This window comes from Symphodus melops (genome assembly GCF_947650265.1).
Source record: "Symphodus melops genome assembly, chromosome: 8".
In the NCBI taxonomy this organism is placed as follows: Eukaryota; Metazoa; Chordata; class Actinopteri; order Labriformes; family Labridae; genus Symphodus; species Symphodus melops.
Window position 1 is genome coordinate 8,915,084 of NC_136698.1, and position 26,521 is coordinate 8,941,604.

At 39.9% G+C, this 26,521-nt stretch overlaps 2 protein-coding genes across 6 annotated transcripts in view; one reads left to right on the forward strand and one right to left on the reverse strand.

Annotated features, from left to right (window-relative positions):
* Positions 1-1,626: 1,626 nt before the first annotated feature.
* LOC306828303 (uncharacterized protein) lies at positions 1,627-8,009 on the reverse strand. Of its 2 annotated transcripts, none has more exons than XM_079350690.1 (5): positions 7,892-8,009; positions 4,927-5,265; positions 4,546-4,680; positions 2,275-2,321; positions 1,627-2,164 (listed from the first exon to the last, which is right to left on the reverse strand). In XM_079350690.1, the coding sequence occupies exons 1-5, from the start codon at positions 7,947-7,949 to the stop codon at positions 2,012-2,014; spliced, it is 732 nt and encodes a 243-aa protein (XP_079206816.1). In that variant the 5' UTR covers positions 7,950-8,009; the 3' UTR covers positions 1,627-2,011. The 2 variants fall into 2 exon arrangements, with proteins under 2 accessions (XP_079206816.1, XP_079206815.1); XM_079350689.1 differs by lacking the exon at positions 7,892-8,009 and adding an exon at positions 6,625-7,005.
* A 4,089-nt stretch (positions 8,010-12,098) lies between these two features.
* The window catches only part of mast3b (microtubule associated serine/threonine kinase 3b), a 30,890-nt gene continuing 16,467 nt past the window's right edge, over positions 12,099-26,521 (forward strand). The window contains exons 1-5 of one of the 4 annotated variants that reach the window (XM_079350306.1): positions 12,099-12,429; positions 16,007-16,096; positions 22,169-22,257; positions 24,247-24,319; positions 26,194-26,214. In XM_079350306.1, the coding sequence (XP_079206432.1) occupies positions 12,383-12,429; positions 16,007-16,096; positions 22,169-22,257; positions 24,247-24,319; positions 26,194-26,214 (320 nt within the window). In that variant the 5' untranslated portion in view covers positions 12,099-12,382. Of the gene's footprint in view, positions 12,430-16,006; positions 16,097-18,084; positions 18,864-22,168; positions 22,258-24,246; positions 24,320-26,193; positions 26,215-26,521 lie in introns of those variants that run through there. The other 3 variants (XM_079350307.1, XM_079350308.1, XM_079350309.1) reach the window with 3 other exon arrangements.

Here is a 26,521-nt window from a genome sequence, read left to right on the forward strand (position 1 = left end):
ATATAATTTATTACTTTTTTATCATTAACACGTTCCTGCATTTCAAGCACAAACAGCTTATACCTTAGTAATTTCAAACTTATGATACCAATCAAAGTTTTCAGAGCAGACGTGAAATTTGAGTTTACACACCACCGACGTCCTGCACAAGAAGGGCCAAAGCCGACTGCATCTGCTGAGGCGACTACAGTCCTTGGGAGTGTGCAGGACTCTGTTGAGGACATGTTATGACTCTGTGGTGGCGTCTGCACTTTTCTATGCAGTGGTCTGCTGGGGAGGAAGGAGCACAGAGACAGACAGGAAGAGACTGAACAGACTGGACAGGCGAGCCGGTTCTGTCTTGGACTGTCCTCTGGACTCTGTAGAGGAGGTGGGTCGAGGATGCTAGTGAAGCTGACATCCATCATGGACAACCGCTCTCACCCCCTGCATGACACTGTGGGGGTTTTGAGCAGCTCCTTCAGCTTCAGCATGATACACCCACCATGCAAGACAGAACGCTACCGCAGGTCATTTTGCCATCTGCAGTTAGTTTTTTACTTTTTTAATCCGACACACTGTTTTGTTTAGTTTTTAATAAGAACTGTTCGCTGTCTTTCCACAAGTGAAAGTCTATACACTATAACTAGTATTATTTAATCTCCATCGTACTTTTCTTTTTTGATTTTTATTTAATTAATGTAAATGTTTTTTTAATTTAACTGTTTGACGTTTTCCATAATTATACTAATGTTTTTGATCTGCTGTAACAAAAAATGCCCCTTATAAAGTTTATCTTTTATCTTCCTTATTTTTTCGTATCGTGCCACTGAGGCCACATCATTACAAGAACCGTCATTAATTTACTAGTCTGACGTATTAATTTCCTACCAGAGAAACAACGAACACTTAGCTCTGAATAATCAACCTGTTTGTCTAGTGAGCTCATAGTTCTGAGCTTAATTCTATAAAATAGAAGGAAGACGCATTAAGAAACTGAGAACAATCTTTTATTAAGCACCAGAAAAGGAGAACTTATGAGTCCATTCAGTGGAAAATGTCTGAGAGACAGTCTGAGATATTTCACGTTTGTGAAGAGCGGCTATTACAGAGTCAAAGCCACACAACATAGCAAAACTATATACTCTCCAAACATGAAGTCAACAATTCAAGACTTTCATTTCACATCTGTTTGATTTAATTTCAGGAGAAAGGCAGAGAGCCAGACCAGCAATGAAACCCACAAGGAAAAACACCGACAGAGTGGATGAAAATGACTTCATGTGAAACTAAAAGAGAGTTTCTAAAGAACTCACGCTGAATGTAAAAATAGTCAAAGATGGAAATATGAGGAGTCAAATTTAATCTTGAGAGGAAAAGTAAAAAAAAAAAAAGTACTTGTTATTAAGTATTCTGGAAATCTTTATATCTCTCCACTTTCAACAATGTATTTACACATTCAGACAATATGTTAGTTAGTAACTGTATGTGACTAGACTATATCTTTTACAATATGTTTTTACAATTTAAAGACAAAAACCAACAGTGGGTTCTTTCAACCCTTAATATTTAAGTATCCGTCTATTTTGTATGACTTTTTTCTTTGCAACTAAATAGTGTGCTTCAATTTGTAGAAAACATTTTAGTACTGCGCTGGAACAGTTTGACACTTTAATACATGCAACTTCAGCATGAATAAAAAGTACATTTTTAGGAGAACATTTTTTCAGGAAAATAAATAAACATTAGGGGTAATTCTGAATAAATGCACAGCAGCAGGACGGCAATTTCAAGGACTGGATGCAAAAAAACAAAAAACAAAAACCCTAACAGTTTCAATGTTGTAACCAGATGGTTTTGGTCTTTTTGTTTAAGATTAGTAAAACAAATAGAAAGAAACAGACCAGGGTTTGACCTCGTCCAAGCTAATAACATTTTTTAAGGAGCAGACAAAGCAAAACAAAAGATGAAATTGTTTTATAATCTTGCCCACCTAAACTCAGATCAAGAGAGACAGTTTGGGTTAGTGTTGTCACACTAGTCTCTTTTCCTGACTATAGCTGACAGCAGCATACTCTGTATCACTTGAATTCATCTCTATAACTGTTGAAGGTCTCTTGGGAAAGTCCAGGACACTGTAGACCAGTGAGGGGGAAGGAACAGGAATGGACGCTTCAACTGTTTCCTGCAAACATTATCAAAGTCAAGAGGAGGAACTTCTACATATGTGTTAAACATTGACTTTGAGATTTCATCTTCAATGATTAGGAACAGTTACTGGAAGTGTGTTCTTACTTGTATTGCGGGATTGGAGTTTTGAGATGTTGGAGCTTCTTGTTTGTCTGTAAAAGAAGCAAAGTAGGCGAAATAATGAGTCAGTAGGGGGAAATAAAGAAATTAGTCCTTGCAATATGTAGATTAGGAGAGCTGAGGATGAAGGCGGAATCGAAAGATATGATAACGTTTAAAAGTTTAAATAATTGTTCCTACAGCTTCTGTGTGACTGATATTTTGCTAATACTTTTGCCATAATCTGGTAAATGGTGATATAACCTGAGATTCTGCAGAGTGGTACAGGTGGGCATATATACCAAAGTATCTCAGTGGAGAATAATGTTGATCTGATATTTGTGTAGAAAATAAACCACAAAGTTACTGATTGTTTTAACCAGGATGACGATGGGTAAGCTGTTTTTCCTGCAAAGACATGAGAGATGAAACCATTTTCTAATGTAACTCACATTATGTGTCCTGATATCAGTAAGTGTGTTGATACATTAATGATTGCTCAGGTTAATGGATACCGAATGGGATGGAATAGTCTGACTCTCTCATTGACTTAAAGCTCTACTCTCCTCCTGGTGGCCCTACTGTAAAGAATCAGTAAGATCATGTATTTTTATGCTAGCAGCTGATAATGTTTTTTTTAGCTGACCTGGTCAACGGAAAGTATTCTCTCAAATAGACTGAGCTTGTATGATGACTGTTGGGAACCCCTTTCAGGGATTTTTGCTGGCAACCAAGTTGGCGGCCACTGGATGAAATAATACAAACCTGGATTCACGTCAGTATTAAAAAAAAAAAAAAAATCAGTCAGCTGATCTCATGTAAGCCTCATTAGCTGATGGCAAGCTGATCTGCTGAATGCACCCTATTCGCCAAATAGCTCTTATGTCACCTTATTAACAACTCTAGCCTGTTTATTCATCTCCGCTCCCTCTGAATGCTGCATTTGTAAGAACATTTACATCCTTCCTCCCTTGCTCCTCCATTTATGCAACTCTGACATAATCAATGTTATGCTTGTCATTGATGCTTGCTCTGTTGGGGGTTTGCTGCTTATCTCCCTGTCTCTGCTTATCTCCCTGTCTAAGACTTTCCTTGTATGCACAGGAAGGCAGGAATGTGTTGTTCCTGCCTAATGCTTTCCACATAAGCACATGGAAGGAGGAAGATTCCTCACAGAGCCATACTGCCAAATAGAAATAGCTGTGTCAAAGTATCCATCTTGACAAAGTGGTCCTGACTGATGCAAAATTATTGAGCTGTTCTAGAACTGATTTAGTTAGTTACTTTATTGTCCCCGCGGGGAAATTCATTTTCACAGCTGTACAGGCAGGGAGACACCATACTCACACATGTAACACACATATAACACACACAAAAAAGTACAAATATCTATTTCCGTTCATGATTACATATTGTTCAGGGTGCTGATGGCTGTGGGGATTAGACTGTTTTTATATCGTACTCTGTTGTATCTGACGGATCTGTATCGACGACCAGAGTTAGTAATGCTTGCAGTGGATGTTCAAACCAAGTTAGTATGGCATGATACAGGAATGCACAGTCAGCCAAAGTATATTCCGCCAGATTACAGTCAGCAACACTGCATTTGTATACAGAAATGGGAAATTACCGTGTGGTCTTTGAGGTCACGGGGACTGAAGATTTCAGATGCATTTGTTCTACTTTAAGTAGGCTAGTGGGCTTTGAAGTGGAAGCCCATTGGGTATACAATAGCTTACAAATAATGTGATTAATTTCCACTCGTGACTCTGTGATAGTAGGTAAATTTTCATGTCTGCGCTTGAAGGAGGACTTCTTTCAAACCTTTGAATCATCACATGTACCAAAAGGAAGTGAAACTGCAATCTGGTTTGCATTTTTAGCATTTTACCACACAATTATATTTTTTCCACAGAAAAACAATTTTTTTCACACCTTCACTTTGTTTATTACAAAATATTAGAAAGTAATTCTGGGTATAGCCCTAAACTAAAACAATAATAATAATAATAATACTAGGCTGTTTTAAATTAAATATGGTTCACAATTTAGATCCAGTGCAAGAAGTTTCCTATCAGGTCAACAATTAAATTATATTTTCATAACTCCTTGCAGACTGAGTACTGCATGTCATTTTCTATTTTAATCGTACACAAGCTGCCATTCAATCCAATTGATAAAGGTAATATTCTGAGTCAGAACAGGACAACACACACTGTACATAGTTGGTTATTGGAAGTCAAATAAATACTGAGAAGTAATCTAAAGCTTCCCTACCTTTGGCTCTCACGAGACACAAGATGAGCCCTGTAAGGACTGCGGCCACCAGCACCACAGGTGAAACCACAAGGACAAGAGTCATGATGGAACTTCCCCCATCTTGTTTCTGGATGTCTTCTTTATTTGGAGGAACTGTGGGAGTCAAACAGGAAAGTATAACTCATGACTGCACATTCTCTTTTCCTTACCAAAAAAATTACACAAAACAGGTGTCATGTGTGCTTAATGTTAAAAAAACAGAATAACCCTTTTTAAATTCTAATTAGACTAATTCAAATTAATATAAAGTATAATCATATTTCTAGTGCCACTCCAACAATAGTATCAAAACTTTAGTTTTAAGTACTTGTTAAGAGGGTCAGTTCAGGAAAATGTTACCTGTGCTGTTTGTGTACTCCTCCTGCACTATCAGCCGCACCTTCTCACTTTCTTGGGGTAGCCCTTCTGAATCCTTGAAGAAACTGGCCCAATAAAGATGACTGTGATTGAGATTGAGATTAGTTATCTGGAAAAATACTGATCCATTTTTAGGGTAAGTATAAAAATGGCCTCCTGACGCAGATGATCTTCCATTTGGGTACCCTGCAATCTTCTTCTGACCGTTTGGTGGTTCTTCTATATAAATTCCCAAAATACTATTCTCTGTGATGCTGATGTTAAATGTGAACTGAAGAGTGACATTTGACCCGAGGAACCCAAACTCTTCTCTGGAGCAGTCTGTATGAAGAAGAAACAAAGAGTAAGAGGAGGCAATTACCACCACATCAAATTAAAGCAAAGCAAAATAACCACAGCACTGTGATGAAAATTACAAGAGAGCAGAAGCTGCTGAATGAGTTATTAGTTTTTCCACTGACTTTTTTATTCTCTTGATGTAATTCCAAGTCAAAGTTAGCTAATGACTTAACCAGAGATAGCTCTGCTTCTGTCCGCTAAACCAAACTGTTATCCTGAGTTAAAAATTAGTGTTTCAATTAATGTCATCATGCTGATTCAGTTTGTCAACATATCAAGATGAGAAAGTGACTAAAGGACTCAAAAGCGAGCGTAACTTCTGCTAAAGCTAACGAAACTAACGCTAGCGGTAGGAGTGTCAAAAACTGCTTCCACATGATTGAATTTAGAAACGTTCATTTGTTGAGATTAAACTACCTTTAACAAAACCTTAATTTAAATAAATTCATTAAAATAAGTTTACTGATTTCACAAGGCTATAATTTTAAATCAAATGTCAGAGGCACACATTTATTACAGGCTTCTCCTCCTAGGCTACTGTAGCGCACAAATAGATTTACATATCCAATAGGTTTATTTTAAATAGGAATAGCGATTTTATTTTTTAAAGCACAGTTGATTGCAGATAAGCTCAATGTGCTTGACATTGACAAACACAGCACACAAAAATGGTTTCCGCAGTCATGAATAAGATACAGAAATCTAATCAATAAAGTCATACACACACACACACACCAACAGAGTAACTATTTACTTGAGAAAGTAGAAGTAGTTTTACGTCTCTGATTTTTTTGGACGGACATAGAGTATTTCAGTCTTGTCTGCGTTTAGTTTAAGAAAGTTTCAGAACATCCGTGAGCTGATATATTTGATGCAGTCTGTAAGTTTATCTATAAGATGATTGAGATGTACAACTGTGTCATCAGCATGTGAATGATTAGATACATTACAATTCTGTACAATTGTACCGAGTGGAAGCATGTATAGATTAGAAAATAATGGACCATGTTAATAATGTTAAAGTTAATGAAAATGAAGTTCAGTTTTAAAAGCAAACTAATGTAAAGTGCCAAGAAAGCTATAGTGTTTGGTTGAGCTTCTCTGACAATATTTTATTATTTTATGAAGATATTTTCTGCTGAAGCTTGTCACACACATGAATTGTCTTTCATCATAACACAAACATATTATGAGACAGATTTTCAAAGAGGAAGGACTTCTGCTACCATTTAAACTCTTGGGGTATTTGTTACACTGTGTCTAATACTACAAAACATACCTTTCTCATATTACTACTACTTATAAGACATATAAGAAATCCTCTACAAGAACAAGGCTTACCGATAAAAACCATGTGAGCTGCGATGATCAAAATGACTCCAAGAGACTTTGTGATCATGTTGTGAACCATGATAGAAGATCTATGTTGATTGCAGGCCCTTGAGTTTGTGATCTCACTGGTCCTATTAGCTCCATATACAATCCTCTAGTTCGATATTTCTACTGAAGCAGCATTTTGTGTGCCAAGGAGGAAACTGTAGGCAGGAAAAAGCTAGATTTTGATCTACCTACAGCAACACAAGCAACATAAGCACCTCCCGTAACGGAAGACTACAAAGAGACTCATGGACATGTGGTGAAGACAGCAAAGACTCAGCTCAGTTCAAGAGGCAGTGTATTCACACGATAGTTGTCTAGGTAGAGCAAATAGTTTCCATCATGTTTAGGGGAAATCTTGCACGAATGTTACCGCAGAAAACTACCTCAAAAGTAATCATACAGTTGACCTGGAAATCTTTTGTGAGGTTTTGTCATGAATTTGTTGACAGTTTGACTAAAGTACCATGTCTTAATCAACAGAGGGATCAATAGTGTTTTATACCATGGGGGAAAAAGTTTACTCTTTCAGTCAGGCTTTTTTTGGTTTAAGTGTTTGTTCCACCTTAATTACACAAAAAAAACCCCACTGTTATTCTCAGCTATTTTTAGACGGGTAATACTTTCAGTTTTGTTTGCTGTTTTGAAATATCTCTTACTGAGAACTTAGGTTACAAACAGACTACGTGTAAACATCATTTTAGCGGAGCAGCTGTAACTGAATTTAGATTTCAAATCAAAATCTAGACAGATATGAAATCTGCAAGAACACAAATATGAACAAATTCACTAGTTACACAGATATCCCTCTATAAACCTCAAAGATGGTCACAATGATAAAAAATATGTTTTACTGTCCTGCTTCTTCCCATTAATATTTATTACTGGGAAGAAGCAGGTCAGTAAAGATATTAACAGATAACAAATCTCATACCTTTATTAAGTCATGTATTAATGCAATGTTGTTACTGTCCCCTTTCATTGGCACGTGTTATTTCCTAATGAGGTAAAGGCAGACGTATTTTTTGTTTACATTGTTATATTGGATTTTTAAATTGTTGACTCATACATATCCTAATACTACCATATATTTTGTCCACAGATGCTTCCAGTATTACTTAAAGACATCGCTATGCTAAATAAACAAATCTCATCCACACACTTTGTTGAAGACAACCACTTTAACCACAGAGGGGGAAGTTGGGGGCTTTGAAGTGACAACACAACCTACTTCTTGAGGGGATCTTGTTGGTGGGATATTGGTTTCTGTGGTTGATGGAGGCGATCATCACATTGAAGCTCCTGCTTTTAATCTTCCCTCAGACTCAGTTTGATGTTCTTGTGGAGATGGCGACCTCTTGACACCCCCCCCCCCCCGACATGATTTTATTAAACATTTGCAGATTTGATCAGTTAACGTGTTAAGTTAACATGAATTCCCTCTGCCTGGCTCCCCTTGGCCTTTGGAGCTGGACTGAAATACGCTTTTCAACAAGTTCTTGTTTGGGTCAAATGCCCCAGTCAAGTCCCTCCTCTCTTCTTCTTTCTTCTCTGGCATTCTAACTTGTGCAGGCCCTTCATTTCGCCCATGTGACTGGGCCCCAGAAAGCTTTCCCCTATATCCCCCCTTATTGGTGAGCTTGGCTGTTGTTGTCCACCATCTGTCAATACAGCAATGATTGTGTGCTTCAGCTCTTTGAGCTAAATTTGTAAACCAAACTAATGTATTATTATTTTTTTTTTTTATTAATAATATTATTATTATACTGTATGTATTCAAACAAAGTCCCCCCTGCTATGTCTTACAAGAAACTGAGTAACCAATGAGTCTTGTACATTTAGACATTGCATTGTGTGTTGCAACATGCTATTTTTTACTATTGCCTACTATTGAAAGACAAGGTAAAGAACACCAAGAGTTGCAACAACCATAAAGAGATGCAGAACAATTACAGATGGCGTTCAAAGAAGATACCCAGAATAACAATGTTTTGAGAGATTATAACAAATCCAAAGAGACAACCAAACAGAAAACTACACAACAACAGTCAAAAAGGGACTGACGATCTCTAAGTAGACGTACAGTAGTTGAGGGTCTGTGAACCTGTGGTAACCAGGAAATGATCAAGGTAAATGTATTTACAGTATAGTAGTACATTAATCAGGCATTTATATGCTTGAAGTTATTGCTTTGTTATTTTATTTGTTTCTTTGTTGTCTTGTTTTTCACATGAGTGTGTTGTTCTTTCCTCTGGATTTATTTAGTATAACAGCAGGCATATTAAAAAAGATTACCTCATGCACATGATTTAATGTAAAATGTTGAAGTAAACAGTTATTTCCGTTTAAAGGATTTTTTGTCCACAGTCTCTTCAGACCACTTTTATTTCATTCCTTTTATGCAGCACAGTGTACAGAAATACTTTGGAGAAGGCGACATTAGACTCTTCTTGAAACTTAATCAAACAAAGTGCCATGAATCAGAATGTAAAATATTGTCCACAATCAGCTGCTTATGTAAAGGTGTAAACATTTGGAAGTGTGAAGTGTTATACAACTACATCTGCTTGTGTGAAAAGATAACAAATACTTTAGTTCTAGATAGTGACATGACTATTTTCCTGAGATGATTGTATTTCTACGCCATCTTGTGGACCGAGTGTGTAAAGCACAGCCCAGAGGTGCGTGGACACAAACACACCACTCTCTTTTTCTCTCTCTCAGTCACAGACTTACAAAAACAAAATACTAGTTGTCAAGCGCACACGTTGCTGCTTGTTTCTTCAGTTCCTGCATCTCAGTTTATTGGCAATACTTCCTGTGATAATGTCTTTCACAATGATGTTTTTTTCTTTTATCAGCAACTAGAGCATCACATTCTGACACATTGCCTGAATTTTATTTGCATATTCAGTGTGTTTGTCTTTTAATCTTACCGTTGGTTAATTGCAGCATCAATTTGTGTATGATTTAAGTTGTCATTAAATTTAATATAGGAGCTAACTCTATGGGATACTTACAGCATATACACAGCAGCTGAGGCCTCTGTGGTGCAGTAATATATGTCGTAAAATAAATCAAGGCCTCAGGTTATTTGCTTTCTGAGCCTCTGTTGAAGGTTTGGAGTCCTTATAATGCCGTCAGGGGAAGCATCTTAAGTTCATTGTTTGTGTGTATCTGTAGAGCAGAGATATTTGCTTGTGAAGAAGCTACCACTTTATGGCAGTTCAGGAAGGCAGACAAATACAAATAATTTAGAGTGAATGATTGTTTGTTGTTGTAAATATATCTCACTGATGAAGCTGAATCACATTTCTGTGATTATATTGCTGCTATGTGATGTAACCCTAATACAGCTGCTATATGTGAATGTGTGTTTGCGATATGATGCAAGAAGCTCTTGGCTTCTTTCACATTTTCAAAGTAGCTGTGTGGAGAAGGGCCGAAGACCCCTGGAGTAAGGTAGGTTTTGCTGTTCTGCACATTCAAACACAGTTGAAACAATACCATCCAATCGCACAACAAGGAGGAAAGGTCAACTGCCATCATTACTCATGTCACTAGATTGTTGTATTGTGGAAGACTAGATATATTTTTTTCTCTTTTTAAATACTAAAACATGCTAGAATTGGTGTCTCCATATGTAAATATAGGATAGCCATTATTATTCATAGACATGGCTCTCGCCAAATTACTGGGGAGCTATCAAGGGGGCTCATACCTCGCCACTGAAAATGAGGCCTGAATGGCTGCAAACAGCATCAGCACTATCATCATTTGGCTAAGCTTCATCTCACACAGCAGAGACGGGAGGAGGCTCACAGGGTGATGGGAGGAGAAGCGCAGGGAAGCCCAAATCGCCATGGCAACTGAGAAACCAACTCTCCATTTAAACGCTGCTCTGAGAAAACAATCCCCAAGCAATCAGGAAGGATGGGAACCCCCCTTCACACCACCCGCTTACTTGTTGCCAACCAGACACGAGCATACACGCACGCACGCACACACACACAAACACACACACACATTAGGTTCAACAGATGAGTTCAGCTAGAGAGACAAAGAGCTAGGACAGTGGATAGAGTCAGAAATCAAGGAGAGAGAGAGTGGAGACTGAGTGAGTGCAGATAATAAACAAAACTAAAAGTGAAAGAATATTGGACCACCTCGGCCTGTAGTTACACCAGGATACTTGAAACTTGAAAATGAACGTTATAGCAAGATTTCTGCTATAGTCGAAATAACTGCTGACACCATGTGGCCCACTAAAGTCTGTCATTTGATGATGTTTGATGATCAGACCTCTGTCAGTCAGGAGGAGGACAACACTGAAACTTCCTCTCTATAGCCACCAGCAAAATATCACCAGCTCCCTAGCAACCAGAAAGAGACTGGTTTCATTACTGTGGCATGCTGCTGTTGGAGATGAATCCCATAGAAAGCAATCTGAGGTGCAAAAAGTGACAGAGTGAGACATACACATGCACGCACACACGCGCACAGAACTATCATAACAAAATAATTGACTATCTATAATGCCCTTATAAACACATCAACGAACACAAATCACTCACTCGCACGCAAACACACTCCCACACCGAGCCACAGTGGCTGGGGAAATCTGCTTTTAAACGCTCTCAATAAAACGTGTTGAGACCTCACATCCGCACGTGCGCGCACTGACAGACCTGAGGACCATCGGAGAAGAAAACAAAGAGGCTCAGTAGTAATAAGATTTAGTTACAAGCATGCACAGTGGCTTCAGGCGCACTTGCAGCCTAACACAGTCACACACATCCATTTGTCCTTGGGGAAATCAAGTTTGTCCGTGCAATTAATGGCTTCCTATGAAGGGTACATCAGTCAGAGAATAGTGGTTTGGAAAGCATAGCGAGCGAGCGAACTCTCTCTCTCTCTCTCTCTCTCACACACACACACACACACACACACACAAACACGCGCGCGCGCACACACAGCACGCGGCAGAGGGTGAGAAACGTTTTCTGTGTGACAGCTGTCACCGTTTTGAGGAGGTATTCCCCAGCCTATTTACGACCAGCAGACTCATTGTTTCAGGGCACTCTCGGGGATGATGGGTTTCAAAATGACGCGGACTCTTATCAAATAATTAGAGTGCAAACTTTTGTTGTGGCGTCTTTTCATTGAGGTTTTACACAGGTTAACAACAGCAAAAAAAAGAAAAGAAAAAAAGACATTAAAATATCTGATTAAAAATTTTTTTTTTTCAACGAACAAATTTTCATGATGGGTAGCCTATCTGAAATTTCACTCCATCTTCACTAATCCCCCACCTTTATTGACTGTCACCAACCACCCAAATTGATTTCGCCACCCCCCTCCGATAGACCCCCCCCCTTTCCTCCCTCCTCCTCCTCCCCTCCAGTCTCCCCTCCTTCCCCACCAGTCACATGGAGGTTAACAGTGACCCGTCACTCCCTCGGTTTTGTGGCACTCGCTCTCCAGTGCGCCTTGGAAACGGACGTGAGACAGAACAGCCAGAGCGCATCATTTCTCTGAGGACTGACAACGTTTTATTGCCTTTTCAAGCGAAAAAAACAAACTCTCCCCGGAATCCGCTGAAGCCGCCGGTAAACGATACTCTGTGAACCGTGTTATTTTTAGTCTCCAACTGCAGCGATGAGTGGCTGCCAGCGGGATCTGAGACCGACTACATGAAGCCCCAGCACGGCTCTAAGCAAGAATGAAGTCTCGGCGAGATAAACTGAAAATCCCCTCTCTGACTCTGGAGTAAGTGTTTTATTTATTTACATCCTCTGACATGACAAAGTTGTCATGTGAGATTGTTCTGTTTTAAAGTTGTACTTCCAAGGGGAAACAGTTGTGTTGGTGTTGGTTCTGTACTGTGGTGTCAACACAAAGCGGTTAGACCCAAACAGCCAGCAGATCCTGTTGGATATGCTAAGTATCCCTCTCTTTTCTCAAAGGGTGATGACAGTTCCAAGGCTTGTTTAAGTACTTAACTGTCTAGATTTTTCATTTGTGTTCTCAAAAAAAAAGGTCTCCACTGTGGTCAGAGAAGTAACAGGTGTCTCAACAGGTACATATTTATCATAAACATAGATCTTCCAGTAAGAGGTCGTAATTGGAAGTTTCCTGCCAGAATATCGATTTTTAAACACATTTGGTAAAATACATGGAACAACAAGGCCCCTTTATGGAGTTGTTTTGGCAATATGTAATATATAGGATTACCTCTATGAATTTCTTTTAGATTTAGGAGGTTCATCTCATGCCTCAGTGTGAATTCTCTCATCATGTTTTGTTTTTTTCTAGCTCTTATGTTTTTTTTGTTGTTTTTTTTGCCTCACATGGAATCCACACTCCTTCATTCCTGTATGAATCACACGCTCACCCTCACAGTGCGAAGCAACCCAAAAGGTTTGCAGTTTTAAAGAGAAGATATATTTTATTTAAGTCTAATTGCTAACCTGTGAATCATCTTTCCATCAAAAGACATGGCTGCAGCCCTATATCCGCCCACTCTTCCTCCACATAGATTGTAGCCTCTTTTTCTCATGGGGAGGCGGGGGTAGAAGGGGGCTACCTGCTGCCCATTAGATGCTGATCCATCCATAAGGCGTAGGAGCTCCCTGAACACATGCACACATTCTCTGATCCATCCATCTGCCTCCTCCGTGGATCATCTTTAGCAGAGCATGTGATGTTTGTGTTTCATTTTCATTTTTAGGCTCTTACTGTAGCTGCTCCCGCGCTTAGATACAGAGGAGGTTTGACTCTCAGTGCAGGGAGGGGTTTAAGATTTTAGTGATTGTTGTTGATGGACAAACAGGCCAACCAGATTGACATAGATTTCAGTGCCAAGATAAAAAATATATATATGTTTTTGTTTCTTTTTCAGTTTCAGATTCTGCAAGATATTGACATTGTGCCTATTTGAGCAAACTTTGTAAAACATAAGTGTAACAATGTGACATAAATAACTGAATAATTATCTTCGTCCTTCTATCGACCTATTTAGATTCATTTTTTGAAGAGGCTTGTTTTCCACAGACATCCAGCTTTTAAAAAGCCATCATGCTCAGTGTAGGCATACTATAGAAACATTGTCTACAAACAAATTTCCACTTTTTCTTTCTTCTTTGTGACTTCTTTGATCAAAATTATTATTTGAGTATTATTTGGTGATGTATTGTAATCTTGTTTTTGTCTGCACCCTTTTATTACATGGTCAACCTTGATTGTTTTTAATTGGCTATGAATTTGAATTGCTTTTATTTCGTAACATTAATTGATTTTCCATAACTTGGATGTTTTAAAATGACAAACATATCGTTGAAGAGGAAGCTTCTTCCTAATGCAGATTTAAGTTTCCTCACCTTGATTGGTATTTTACCTATAAATCTGGCTGCTGACCTGCCTGATGACAAATGAGAAATTCAGCTTGAGTCTCCGCAGTCTGAGATGTTCTGCTCAGTTTACACAGTTGACAAGAGTGCATTCAAAATGGAAATAGGAAATGGATGTTAAGGATGATTCGTCAGTCAAGCACTTCCAAGGGCTTTGGTTTAGGGGTCTGAATGAGAAAATGTGTTGAGATAAAACACATGGTAATGAGTTTCATATGTTGTGTGATTATGAGCCGACACTACAGGATGTGGATTCTTTGTGTGAAGAGTTGTTTTTCCTACCATCCTCCCTGTATTACTATGACAACACGTTCATTAGTGCTTTGGTAGCCATTGCTGTGTTTAGCACTGAGAAGCATCTGCAGCACTGAGACAATAGTGTGAGCAGTGTGGAGCCCACAGAGCTTACATCTGAGCAGGGGAATCAATAGAAAAACAGCTCAGATGCTGGGTCAGCATCGTGAGGTATGGAGACCTTAGGAAGGCTGAGCATGCATATGCTGATGCAAAATAGTGTGTTACAGAAATTGTTATTGTGCAGAAGGTACCCAAAGGCAATGTTGGCAAGAATTATAGAAACTTCAAATCAAGTCTGTGTTACAGTTTGTCCCATATCTGACAGCAGTACCTGCTGATAAAGAAACCTATGATCTAATATGCATACTGAGGTATCATTAAGTATGCTGTAGTCAGCACACTGACACTGACACAAGGGCCAGACTGATGTTTTTGGATTGATACTGATAACCATATTAGGGAGAAAAAAAATACAGATAAATCCGCCCATATCTTTCTTAGTTCAATGAAATCTGTAGGGATAAAAAGATATACATTATATACATTTACATATTGTTTTGCATTGATCACTCAAATGCATTTATCAAACACCTGTGAAAAAAATACACAGTATACTTGAACTTTTGGAGAGGGATGATTCTTGTTGTAATCAATATAGCACACTCTGCTGGTAAAAGAGAACAGCAAGTGTAATACAATGAAACTCAAACAAAATGCTTTTTGTCTTTTGATTGAATCAAATAATATTGACACATATCTGTGTGCTGATTAAAGCTAGCTGATATTGATTGACTTTATCAGCTGGTTGAGCTCCATTTGACACCATTACCATTTACAACAAGCTGGCTTTGTGTAAATGATCGTATGATGATAACAAATAACAACAACACAATTATTTATGTTCTGTTATTCATGGAATCGGGGGGGGGGATTCTTGGTATCAGCCAATTCAGTGAAGGTATGAAATTGGATTGTAAAACAAATGAGTTTTGTAACATCTCAAGCTTAATTAACATCATGTCGTATCCAATTTAAAATAGTAGAGTTGTTCCCCAGCTGAGACTTTATAATTCTGTCAAAAAACAGGATGTGACATAAGAGAGAAGGGTCAGAAATGTTAAATACTTAGTTCTTATCATGGACAATAAACTAAGCGTTTATACTGAAGGCATAGCCCCCCCCCCCCCCCCCCCCCCCAACACACACACACACTTTTTCAACAGGCTCATTTCAAGAGAGGTTTTGTCGTTTCTGCAATCGCTGCACTTAATAAACTAGCTCAGTAAGCCCAACGTAAGGATCCAGCCTCAACACTTATCCAACCATCCTTACCCTGTATATTCTCTGTTTGATGTCCTATATAATGTTGTTATATGTGATATATTGTGTTATGTGCAATATGTTATCCTGATATTTTATAAATTCACTCCAAGTAGAACTGAATCTGGGAATATGAATATCCCATTTGGGAAAGGAAAGCTGTCTATATGTCACCTCTGACTATTAAAATCATCCAATTATAAGCAGCTATCAACCTACTGTATAGCCCTCGAACAAAGCTCTGCTGCTGACTGATTACGGACGCCAATGTGCTCATGTGGTCAATAATCTAAACCATGCCAAACTATCTTGCTTTGCAGCTTGTCGCCCACATGCCAGAGCCCCACCCTCCTGAGCCCGTGCAGCCCCTGCAGTCCCTGCAGCCCTTTACAAACTCTTCATCCTTGGAGGTAAGAAAGACAGCCATGCATTTTAAGGACAACTATTAAAAAAAAAGAAGAAACCAAAAATTCTTGACCCATTTTTAAAGATTGTATGTCTTGGGACTGAGAGTTGCTGACAGTGTGACACATGAAATATTCAGTGGCTGACTTTTTTGTCACAACATGGTTTTTTGACAGTTTGTGGTATTTTATGGGGTTTTCGATGCAAAAGCAGAAGTATTGAACATCACTGGCTTTGTGCTTTAACTACAGGAGATATGGTGGTGTGTAAATACTCTAGTCTGTGGCAACGGCTGCCATAAGCAAGAAAGATGTAACGCTTTTTCCACTGTTGCAAAAATGGGCAAAAAAATACACAAAAACAATGGATCGCCATCTGGACCAGCAAAATGGCAGTTGACAAACAACTTCAACAAGAGGTCCATTCACAATTTGTTCTGGTGCTTTCAGTCTTACTCAATGATCTTTTCTTTTGAACATTTATAATTACACGACTATGGGGTAAGACAAATGGTGTGAAATGACTAAAAGATCCAGAACAGCTGCATGGACCTTGTTGTGCTTTATTCAGTGTATATACAAATGTTTTAAAAAATATACCACATATTCATGGAACCATTGCAGAATAGAGAAATGGAGACATATTTTCAATAGGATTACAGAAAGCAGTCAGAAGGCATAATGTGTATGATAAATGCTATTGGTATGACTGTAAGTATCAGTTCGTAATAGATTGAATTAATATGACATTAAATAAAAATATTTTCAAAACATTTTAAACCGGGACCGAACAAAAAAAGGGAAATCCACAGCAACGTATTTAAGTATGAACTATAAACAAAAAAACACAGAAACATGCAATAAATCTGTGTTTTTTGTATACATTAAGGTTCTTCTATTTTACCAGAGAAGAACCATCATTTATTAGTTGTCTCTAAGTCTATGTGGGTTGCCTGGCAACGCTGTTGGGTCCTGTGGAGGAAGGTAAGACTGCAAACAGAGGCGGCTGCATCCAGCCTGTTTCTGGATGTGTGAGCAGTGCCAGGCTGTCACACCACAATAATAAATCCCATTATCTAGGTTTAAAAAAATGACAAAATTGATGGCGAAAAAACCCCCAAATGCTCTAAGATGAGATAAACATGAAGCCTTTCCACAGCCTGGAGAAGTCTGATGACACTGTGTGGCAGATTGAGAATTTGTTGGCAGTGTTCGTCACAGCATTTGCATTGAAAGATACCCTGTTTGTTGGTTTGTTTGTTTGTTTCACCATCCAGAAACATTTCCTCTCTCTTGCATCAGAGTCTATATTTGCATGCAACTTAATTGCTTCCCTACATCTTCCTTTGATTCTATTTCTCTGGATGATGGCTTTGACACATTTTATATGAGAAATGCTTCATGGTACCTAGTGCCAATTTGTAGTGACGGAGAGAGTTGGTCCAGAGGATGTCGGAATTATATAAAGGACAAATTGAAATTACTGTAAAATAAATCTGAACGTGAGACAAAAGGCAACACTTTGGAAATGAAACTCCTATTTTTATGTTATAACCTTAAGATGGCAGTGACTTACTGTTGATGGATCCATATGTTAATTTTTTAAAAGGATCATTTTAAACTGAATTTACTGTCAATGTGAGGCCCCACCAAACTACAAGAAGGATACGGAATAATCTAATCAGGATCACAACACATTTCTATTTGTTCCTGAGATCCAATTAGCTGTTTGATAACAACAACAGTGCTTCTGATACATAGGATCAGGACCTGTTTAAAAGATAGACTCACGTTTACTGCAGTACAGTACTGTGTAATCACTTAAGATACATACGCTGTGGAATATACCACTGCTTAAATGTTTGGCGAGAATTCGCCCTCTACCAGAGGCTTCATGGTACATCCCACCAAGACATCTTAAGCTGCTTTCAGGTTCTGTAGGTAATTACCATGAGCGACAAGAGATGATACAAACTGTATTGTAATCCTTTTGGATCCATTTTCCCAAACTTTAAATAAAACTGAATTATTAGTTTGTGGACAAGGCAGCTCTTCAAGTGTCAGGTGTAGTGGCTTTGTTTTTGATAAGTGCAAAGACACCATTTGTCATGGCTTTATGTCTCGCTTATTTGCTGCATTTTCAGTGTAAAACATTGGAAATCAAATATTTTTTTGGATTTTGGACAGTTGGTCAGGTCAGGTTTTAAGACTATGTATTTAAATGTTAAATTCGGCAGATTTTTTTTGTTGTCACTAATGAGAGGTAAAATTAACGAGCAGCCCTTGAACGCAGCAGCAGAATCCAGCCTGCTCACACGGATTCACACGCCACCAGCCAGCAGCGTCTGTGAGGTTCAACTAAAGTGTGCCGCCGCCGCTGCTGCTTGCGTGGACGGTAATACACAGCCAACTCACCGCCATGGAGCTGAAGCCTCGGGGACAACAGGCCCGTGATCGGAGAGCCCACCGAAGGATGTGAGTGCTGCTCCAGAGTCGTGGGGGTCTTCACGAGGCAGAGACACACACAGTCGGTGTGAATACAAAAGGACCCGCCGAGGAGAGGAGACGATGGTGGGGAGAGCAGAGGAGGAGGAGCGGGCTTTCTCATCGACCTGCACTCTCTTAAATCAACATAAACTTTGAAACGAAGATTATGTAAAAAAAAAAAGTGACATTTATCCCCCAGTATGTCGGATCCGAGTCAGTGGTCTGCGATACCGAGCCAGAACAAGTCTCATTTTGTTCCGGGGACGCTGCTGAAGCGCTCAAAAAGGTATCAAGAGTTGTGATGTGGCTGTTTAACTTGAGCTGCTAAAACAGGATTTTGTTGTTGTTGTTGTTGTTGTTGTTGTTGTTTCTTTCCCATAAAAAGCTGCCATAGTTGGTCTTAGACTCACACACGTCTTTTCTCATAAAGGTAACGTCTCGTTTGACGTTTTATTATGGCCAACATGAGGTAGCCGAGTGCTAGTCAGTGTTAATCCTGTTTGTCCAGTCGAAAGCATGTCTGTGTTGATGAAAACAAAACCAATTGAATACAGGTAATAGGGTTAAATTACTATTCTCACAGACAATGTGTCATATAAAGAGACAAAAAAAAATACAGTTTTCATTGTTCACATGACATACCAGCACGTCTGAAATCCTAAAAGTAATGATTCATTAAACTCACAATACGATGCTCGGTTCATGATACAAATCTTTCACGATTTTTATCTTACAAAATGAGACCATACACAACTTTGATTGAAGATTCATTTAAGAGCTGCCAACCTGCTTTTTTAGTTGTGTGTTTCCCTCTCATAACAAGCTGAGGTGGTTGTGTAGTTCCCTGCCTTCTTGCAGTATTTGCACACAGTTTTTGTCCTGTCTATTATCTTCAGATATAAAAGACATAAAGTGTCCTTCATTTCAACATGTTGCTCTGCAGCTGCTCACGCTCAACACATTATTGCTTTTCATTTTTCAAAGTGCAGATGTGAATCTTGACACCTTTGAATCAGTTTATCACGATTTGACCTTAAATTTTCATTTTATTTTATCACTACTGCGAGCATCAAATGTTCAATATTCTGTTTACTGTGGATTCAAGCAGAGAGCAGTTCTAGTTCGACTAGTGTGTCCGTCTTTTCAGTCGAGTATGAAATAGATTAAGTAACTAAACACTGCCCTGAACAATCTTCCTGGACCTGAGTTTGTGCATTCAGATAGCTGAGCACCAGTCCAAATCAGTAACAACATAATAATTGCCATCATATTAAAAAGAGAGAAGCATTACGTATCATGTTGCTGAGCTGTGTTCTTTTTTTTTTTTTTTTTTCAGGCTTGCAGCCTAAACATCAATCCAAATTTAACACAACTATTTAGCATTTCATTCCAGGTCTCCCAGTGACTTGGTCCAAAATAAGTCCCTAAAATATTTCCAACTCATCTACTGTCATGTGAGACGCTTACAACTAGAAAACATGTGGCCTGTTTGTGCAAGACGATCAATAAGATATCAATAGGCTTGTATTGGACTCGTCATGTCAGCACTGTTGTGGATTGCTCTCCCTGGTGTTACTGTGAAATCTGCTCCGATGAATGCTATTGGTCAAATTTCGCCCCTTCCTTTGAGAACCAGATGATTATGTTGCACTCCCGCCTTCCTTTTATCCTCTCAGCCTACACACACACACACACACACACACACACACACACACACACACACACACATCTTGGACATCTGTGGCTCAAGCTGGTGCTGCTGTTGCTGTCGGTGCGCACACTCCCTCCAGCCTCGAGTCTGTTGACAGGAGGTCTTTGTATTTTTTTGTTGTTGTTGCTCTCAGCAGCCCTCGCTCTTCATCTGACGGCAGATTAAAGTTGTAATTACGTAAACGTCTCTCGTGGCAGAGTTGCTACCAGAGGGAAAATAATCTCATCTTTCAGGTTAAATCTCAGAGGGCAGAGACTAAAATCTTCAGTCGCATCTTTCCTTGACTGAAGTGTGTTAATATTGTTTCCGGGAAAAATGGCAGGTGTCTCAGAGATTTGCAGACATGTTGGATTAAAATTCAACTTATGTTGTGAATGTGATAAAGTTTAAACATGTACTTTTGGTTGTATGAATTGTCCTAGAGGGGATCACTAACGCTCCATGATCACTGTCTCTGACTGACATGAAGAATGACACCTCACTTCAGGGTCTTCCTTGTCTGTTTTTTGATGCTGACTGAATAAGTGAAGCAGTCGGAAGAGAAGCAGCTGATATGCAGGCGCCGTGTCGGCCTACCTCCCGTGTCATTAAAGGATCAGAGCGCAGACGACTCAACGAGTCGTGGAATGAGTGCTAAAGGCACATTTGACCAGTTTGAATAGTTCTGACGAGCTGTATGTTTAAAGAGGTCAGTGTTGGCTGGCGTTGGCACACGTGTGTGATTAATGATCACAGTGGGCACGCCCTTGTTTAGCAGGTTGAATTTGTGCTGCAGCGGTGAAGGAGAACGAGCCGTTGAATGAACCTGAAACATTTTGTGTTTGTTAGCTGAAACAATTTCAACAAGAGCGAAAATGACATTTGAGATCTCTAACTTTTGACTTTATTAACATCCAGAGTTTGTCTCCATAGCAACAGTGTTTTGAGTGTGATCACCGTTTTGTAACTTCAAAAACCAAGTTGAGGAAAAAAACAAAAAAACAACCCGGTGAATACGACCTAGCATCAGGGAATGTACGCTCTATATTAGACAGATCTAGACTCCCCTGCTCATTTGTACACCCACCACTTCCCGTCGGCACCCAAACACAGATGTGTACAGCTGCTCTGTCGGGCTTCTTCAGTATTTAGATGACTTTACAGCTGAGTGGATCAGAGTCTGCTTCTTCAGAGGTCAAGTGTCTTCATAACCTGCGCGGCGTTTGTGTCATCGATTGTGTTTTGTTTCGATGCCCAGAAACACGAAACACACGCTTCAATATGGAGAGGTCCAGCACGTCATCTAAACAGAAAGAAGCCACCAGGAGCGCACAGAGTTTAGAGGTTATTTTCTGTCTTTGGATCTTCTGTTGGACTGCTCAATGATAAAAAAAAAAAAGAAGAAGAAAAGCCAGCATACTCCCTGGATGTTAGTGTTTTAGCTATGATACAGTTTAGGCTCTGGATAAAAAATTTTCAGACGATGACTGAAGTACTTAAAGCAGTTTGCGTGGACAAGGTGGTTTAAAAAATGGGGAGGTGTTTGTAGTCCTTGATTTTAAAAAAAGAAAAAAAAAAAAATATATATTTATATCTCATGTGTCATATCTCATGTGTCGAATGTCAGGCTGACTTTATTTATTTAACTGTTGCAGTCAGTAATACACTTAAAACATTTAGATACATCAGTCAGTGTCAAATGAATGGAGCCGCTCATTTTTCTAATCGACACATCACTCATTGGTCGCCCAAACAGCCTCTCAGTCCAAGAAGGGAGCTCGTAATGTCTCACAGGTGATGACAGTCAAAGACATGATCATTCACATTGTGATGAGTGATGTGTTTGATCTGCCGGTCTGCTCACTCTCTCTCTCTCCCTCTTTTCCTCTTGTGTGCCTCAGCTGTCGCAACAGCAACAGGAAGAGCCTCGGAGTCGGGACTCCATCGCCAACGCTGTCCCGGCCGCTCTCCCCGCTCTCGCTGCACACTGGTAAGATCTAATGTGACGTTTGGTAACCTTTTTTTAATCCCAGCAAGTCCCAACAGGAGCGCTGCGGCACAAAAAAAAAAAAAAAAAAAATCTTGTTAGTATTGGCTCGACTTCAGCTGCGCCTGGCAGCTCGCTCACGAGCAAATAAGACACAAACGCTCATCCTTCAAAGGAATCCTCCACATTTAATCTAACGAGCATCGAGACAAAGCGTCACCCTGAAGTCCAAACTGCAGAAAGCCTTGGCACTTGATTTAACCTTTAAACTGGACTTTCTGGTTTGTATTTTACAGTCGCTGTGCCCTGCAGAAACAAGGCCACACCAGCGTTTCCTGAGTCCCGCACTAGTCATTCAGGAAGAAGAACTCCTCTTTATGTCCGTAGAATATGCTCGATGTGTGTATTAGTCCGGCTCACGGACATGTTTGAAGGTCTTGGGCTCATAGGCAATATAAACGTCACATTTCGCTCTTTGGTCGAGGATGTCTTAGTTACAGTTGCAGAGGAACTCGTCATTGTTTCTCCCGTGGCGCTGCGTGCCTCGAAAATGTCAGCCGCTCTCACGTTACCGTTTGTAAGCTGTAAGGCACCTTGCCTGGCCGCATGCTCACTAATACACCATTAAGCTCGTTTAACAGTAAAGCTGCACTTCAGCCTGTATCAGGTTGACTCTGACAATGAGCCTGCTATCGAACGGCGGCGTCTCAACATGGATGCGTTTGGAAGAGAGTCGCAGGGTGTCGCACTGAACGTGCGGCGTGGAGATGGAGGGGGGTTACGTTTAGATGTCGTGCGTGGAGGTGAATGGTCGTGGTTAGACGAGGCGAGGACATGTGACAGATAAACTGCTGGAGAGAAAAATCTATTTAGGATATATTTTGGACTGAATCATAATCTCTTTGTCCTTTTTTAAGATAAACATGTGGCTTTAACAGTTTTTTTTTTTTTTTTTTGAGAAAAACCTTGTTTGGTGTTTTTTAAACAGGCAGGAATTCACACCAATACGTTACATTTGTAAAAAGGTTGTATTGCTAAAATACAGCCAGGTTTTTTTTTTTTTTTTTTGAGCAGCTCCAACTGTGATCAGTGTTGAAAGTAATCCTTCTGAAGGAGCTCTAAAGTTCAGAGCTGACACATCATCACAGGAGGAAACTGTGTCACACACTTCATCGTCTGTCAAATGTCGACTGTGAGATGTTCAGGGTTCAACAGGGATTAAAGAAATAGCATAAAGTGAAGATAATCAAAGGGGGGGTTGAAAACGATGCTTTTTGATCATCATCTCTCTTAAATCAACATGAGCACAGACACAGCTGCTCTCTGTGATCAGCAGAATGGAGACGCTCCCTTTTTTTTTTTTTTTTTTTTTTGAAGGATTATCTAATCACTCGACTCCATCAGCTTCTAATTGGGCCTCTGTCTTTTGTGTTTCTCACTGGTGCTCGACAACATGCATGTAAATGTCACCGCCGTCTCTGCGGCCTCTTTTTGTTTCTTTCCCTCCTTTTGTGCGACAATCATTTGAAACGGCTTTCTGTTGTAGCGCGTGGTTCAAGAGTTGCCAAACAGCGTACGTTATGTAAAGAGTGTCAGCAGAATAAGCCAAAGCTTCAGCTTACACCCATTTCCCCCGAAATGTCATTACATGTTAATTATGTAATTATCAAATAACTGCTATCCATTTTTTGTTTTTGTTTGGGAGTTTTCTTTTTTTTTTTTTTAAAGTTAAATACTGGACTGTGGTGAGGCTGTACTCTTTGAAAAAGTCAAACCAGGACGATTTGACCTTCCAGAGGAGCTGCTTAACAGCGCTGGATTATACAAAGATTAAAGGAGGTCGCTGCGTCGACATTGCATCATCCTTTTTTTGTTGTTGTTGTTGCAACATTTCAATTAATGCAACCACGTGCACTCCTCTGTTCTGCCCTCGCCAGTTTATGATGGCGGGCGTGAGAAGCCCTGCTCGTAACGTTGTCCCGTCTCTTTCAGCTGCCAGCAGCCCTCTGGACAGCCCGAGAAATGTGTCAACCAGTGCCTGCCTCAACTTTCCCTTTGCACGAAGGTAAGTCACCACGGCGCTCTCGGGGTTGATATTTACTCCCTGGAGGGATGAAGGTGTTTTGGCACATCTGAAGGATTCCAATCTATGAGGATTAGATTCCATTTAAACCAATAAAGAAGAATCCTTCCATTTCACATGTTTCAGGTAATTTGAAATACGTGTGGTCTATTTTATCTCCCTATTAAAGACGCTCTCTCTCTCTTCAAACACAAATACTCATGATTTATTCCTGTTTAATCAAAAGGTGTAACTTATGCCTATGGTGGAAGTATCTCAGCTGGTGCAACACCGTCCTGAAATATAAATGATGTGAAAACCAGGCTCTGATAGAACGTACGGCTCGCTGCTGAACAGGAGTTACTTCGTGGCAGCTGTTCAGTGTTTTATTTACCGCTTTGGTGAAAATGCATTTTACATCCCCCGCTGTGCTTGTAAATGAGCTGCAACAGATTGTAGGCTTTGTCAGTAGATGTCCTGTCTAGTTATCAGTGTCACAACAACTCTGATGATCAGTTACTATTTGAGACACTGCAGTCAGTTTTGAGTCGTCTGCTGTCAGCGCTGGATCTGTGCCATTTGTTAGTGTCAACCCGAGTGGACAATAATCCACAGAAGAACTCGGTGATGGAATATATCAGATGCGTGAACACACCCGGTGGGTATCCTGTCAGATTGTGCGTGTGTGTGTGTGCGTGTGCGTGTGTGTGTGTGTGTGTGTGTGTGCGCTGGGACAGAGGCAGACAGTCTGGAAGCTGTGGAGAAACAGCAGAGAGGTGACTAAGGCTGACTCAGCCCCCCCCCCCACCCCCACCCAGGTCAGGTCTCCATCCAGTCGACTCCTCTTCAGCAGGATGAGTGCAATTAGACAGAGGGTACCCCCGGACCCCCTTGCACACCATTCTGCCCGGTTCCCATGGCAACCTGCTCGTCTCACTCCAGGCATTTGTAGCCTGCAAGTGAGCAGCTCAGGTGCTTGGCTCTTAAATACGATGGGAACATGAAGGGAAAAGAACACCTTCTGAGCCAATTAGTGCTCGTGTTAACTTCCTGTCAAGGAGATGAACGGTCTATACTTCTATGAATAAACTCTGAATCGTTTTTTTTTTGTCAAGTTTTATGTCGGTTTAAAGAGGCGAAAAAAATCTGTAAATCCTTAAGGAAACAAAGTAGTATAACTGGAACCATATGTAAAGAGTGAAATTCGATGAATATTAAACCCGAGTGCCAGCACAAAGTTTAAACAAACAAAAAGGTTGTTTTGGTCACAAACATTCATCTCTTTATCATCTCGCTTCTCTCCCTGCAGAAGTATCAGTGAGCCTGTTCCTGTCTGTTGAACCCTCTTGAGTTTAGTCTTTACTTTGTGTGTGTGTGTGTGTGTGGGGGGGGTTGAGGGTCAAAATCCCCTTATTAAACCTTTACTGAGGCGTTGATTCTTTCACTCAGGGTCTTTGAATAGACCTGAAAGTTATGGTGTTTTAAAGCTCTTATTCAGCCTGTGATTTCCTCATTTGTTTCTGCAACAGGTCTCATGTTCTCATACACAATCTTTATGTTGTTTTTATTTTCTGCAGCGTTTGTACATTTGCCGTTTTGTTTATTGTTTGCTTTTGCAACATTTAAATTGCAGACGGGCTCCTTTCATCAGTGGGGGCTTTAAAAATGAAGAATTACTCCTGTTGTGTTACTATAAGGTTGGATTAATTTACTCTGCGAGCCACTCCGTGTGTCAGGACAAATGCAAACTGGCAAGGAAGGCAACACTGTCAGGACGAATCCCTCATGAGAATGCCAGGGGTCACAGCGGCTCTAAAAACTCACTAAAGACTCACTTTGCTTTCCTCTTTTCTTTTTTGCTGCTTTTGTGAACTCAGTCACATGGCTCGTGCCGACAGGTAGCTGCCTTTTTGAATTTCTAGCACCGTGTGTGTTGGCTTTGAAAGCATGCGTGGATGTTATTTATTTTTTTGTAAATTCCTCTCCCGTTGAATGAATGTGTAGAGAGCTTCATTTGCATGTGTAAAAGAGCTCTCTGCGAAATCCAGTGAGGACACTGCCCCCTGTTATTTAGGATTTAGAGAAAGAGATGTTGATTTGGTGCTTTTTTGGTAGTCGCAGGACTCGTCCGTTGTTATGTAAGGACTTTCATGTATGAAATGCTAACTAATGCCAGCGCTGCCGAGGCTTATGTAACCTGTGTGT